The sequence below is a fragment of the Triticum aestivum genome, chromosome 6D (genome assembly GCF_018294505.1).
Source record: "Triticum aestivum cultivar Chinese Spring chromosome 6D, IWGSC CS RefSeq v2.1, whole genome shotgun sequence".
NCBI lineage: Eukaryota > Viridiplantae > Streptophyta > Magnoliopsida > Poales > Poaceae > Triticum > Triticum aestivum.
The window spans coordinates 492,436,952-492,438,269 of NC_057811.1; the positions used below are offsets into that span (position 1 = coordinate 492,436,952).

At 46.4% G+C, this 1,318-nt stretch overlaps 1 protein-coding gene across 1 annotated transcript; it reads right to left on the reverse strand.

Moving 5' to 3' along the window:
• Positions 1-256: 256 nt before the first annotated feature.
• On the reverse strand, positions 257-757 carry LOC123146448 (putative invertase inhibitor). Its single transcript, XM_044566082.1, has one exon. The coding sequence runs from the start codon at positions 755-757 to the stop codon at positions 257-259; it is 501 nt and encodes a 166-aa protein (XP_044422017.1).
• Positions 758-1,318: the final 561 nt, after the last annotated feature.

Sequence of the window (1,318 nt, forward strand, 5' to 3'; positions counted from 1 at the left end):
TTGAAGGAGGAAGAAAGCTGGAGGAAGAAGAAAAAAGGACGGTCATTGGATCTTAATCAATAATGATCCAGAAAATCGACTTACCCAGAATAACTTTTTAGGCAACTTACGAATAGTTGGTCCCAAAGAAACTCTGTAACTAGAGCAATGATCCAGAAAATCGATATACCCAAAATCGAAATCAATGATCTGAAATTGTGGGTTCAAAGAGTTTATTGAAGGATCCAAATGATCATGGACTCGTAACTAGAGCTGTCTACCAGAACGTGCTCGTTATAATGAGAGCGATGGAGCAGTCCTTAAGGAACCTGGCGTCCTCCGCGGCCAGTGGTGAAGTCACGCCTAGCACGCGGAACCCATTCTCACAGGTGTAGGTGTCCAATACCACGGCGTTGAGGTTCGCCGCCACCTTGAGCAAGTTCACCGCGGCTGAGTACAGCACGCGGCAGTCAGAGAGGGGCGCATGGATCTTCTTGTCCTTCTCCGAAGCCAGGAGTGTGTCGATTCGCTTGAGGGTGTCCGAGGCTACTGCGCGGCTGATCTGCGTGGCGATAACGCCAAGGCCGCGGTTGTCGGCGGTGGCGCTAGTTTTGTTGGCTTGGAAAAACTTGATGCAGTAGTCGTAGCCGATATCCTTGCGGGTTCTGGCGATGTACTTGCACATGTGCTCTAGAGTGGAAGCGCTGCTGGACGAGACGAGGATGAAGAAGAGGAGGACGACGAGACAGCATGAGAGAGCTTGGCAATGCCTCCTCATGGTTTGTTTGTGCCACGATTACCTTACCTTGATATGGTGTTTGGTGACAAATCGTATCAACTTGGATGGTGCATATATATAGCCCTGGTCGTACGTAAATATGGAAATGCTTGATTGGTATTATCAATCTTTGGTAGCAAACCGATTGAAAACGGCAAGTATATATAATGAATGTTATGTTTTGCTATTTATAAATAAACAAAATCATTTTATTCCTTTTCCACGGACTGAATCACCGACAAATCTTGTTCCCAAATTAGCCAAGCTAGGCAGTCATATGCCTGGACAAAGGAACGGATCCAGTCACACGAATCAAATTCATACAAATATTAATGCATGCATGCATGGCTGCCTGGTGGCCTCACACTACGCACGCAGCTCTGTGTTGATTCGAGACGCTGATGAAAGTGATAACCATAGCATGCAGCTTAATTAAGTTTGGGAAACACTTCCTATTATACGTCTGATGGGAAGCAATCATCGGACTACTCGTGCACCGTCCATACATTTTTCATCCAACGCACAAGACATCCCAGAAAAACCTCTGACCCTTCCTAACCT

Bases quoted from the DNA above. Each gene is read 5' to 3' on its own strand.
- LOC123146448 (XM_044566082.1), bottom strand. From the start codon at position 757: ATGAGGAGGCATTGCCAAGCTCTCTCATGCTGTCTCGTCGTCCTCCTC.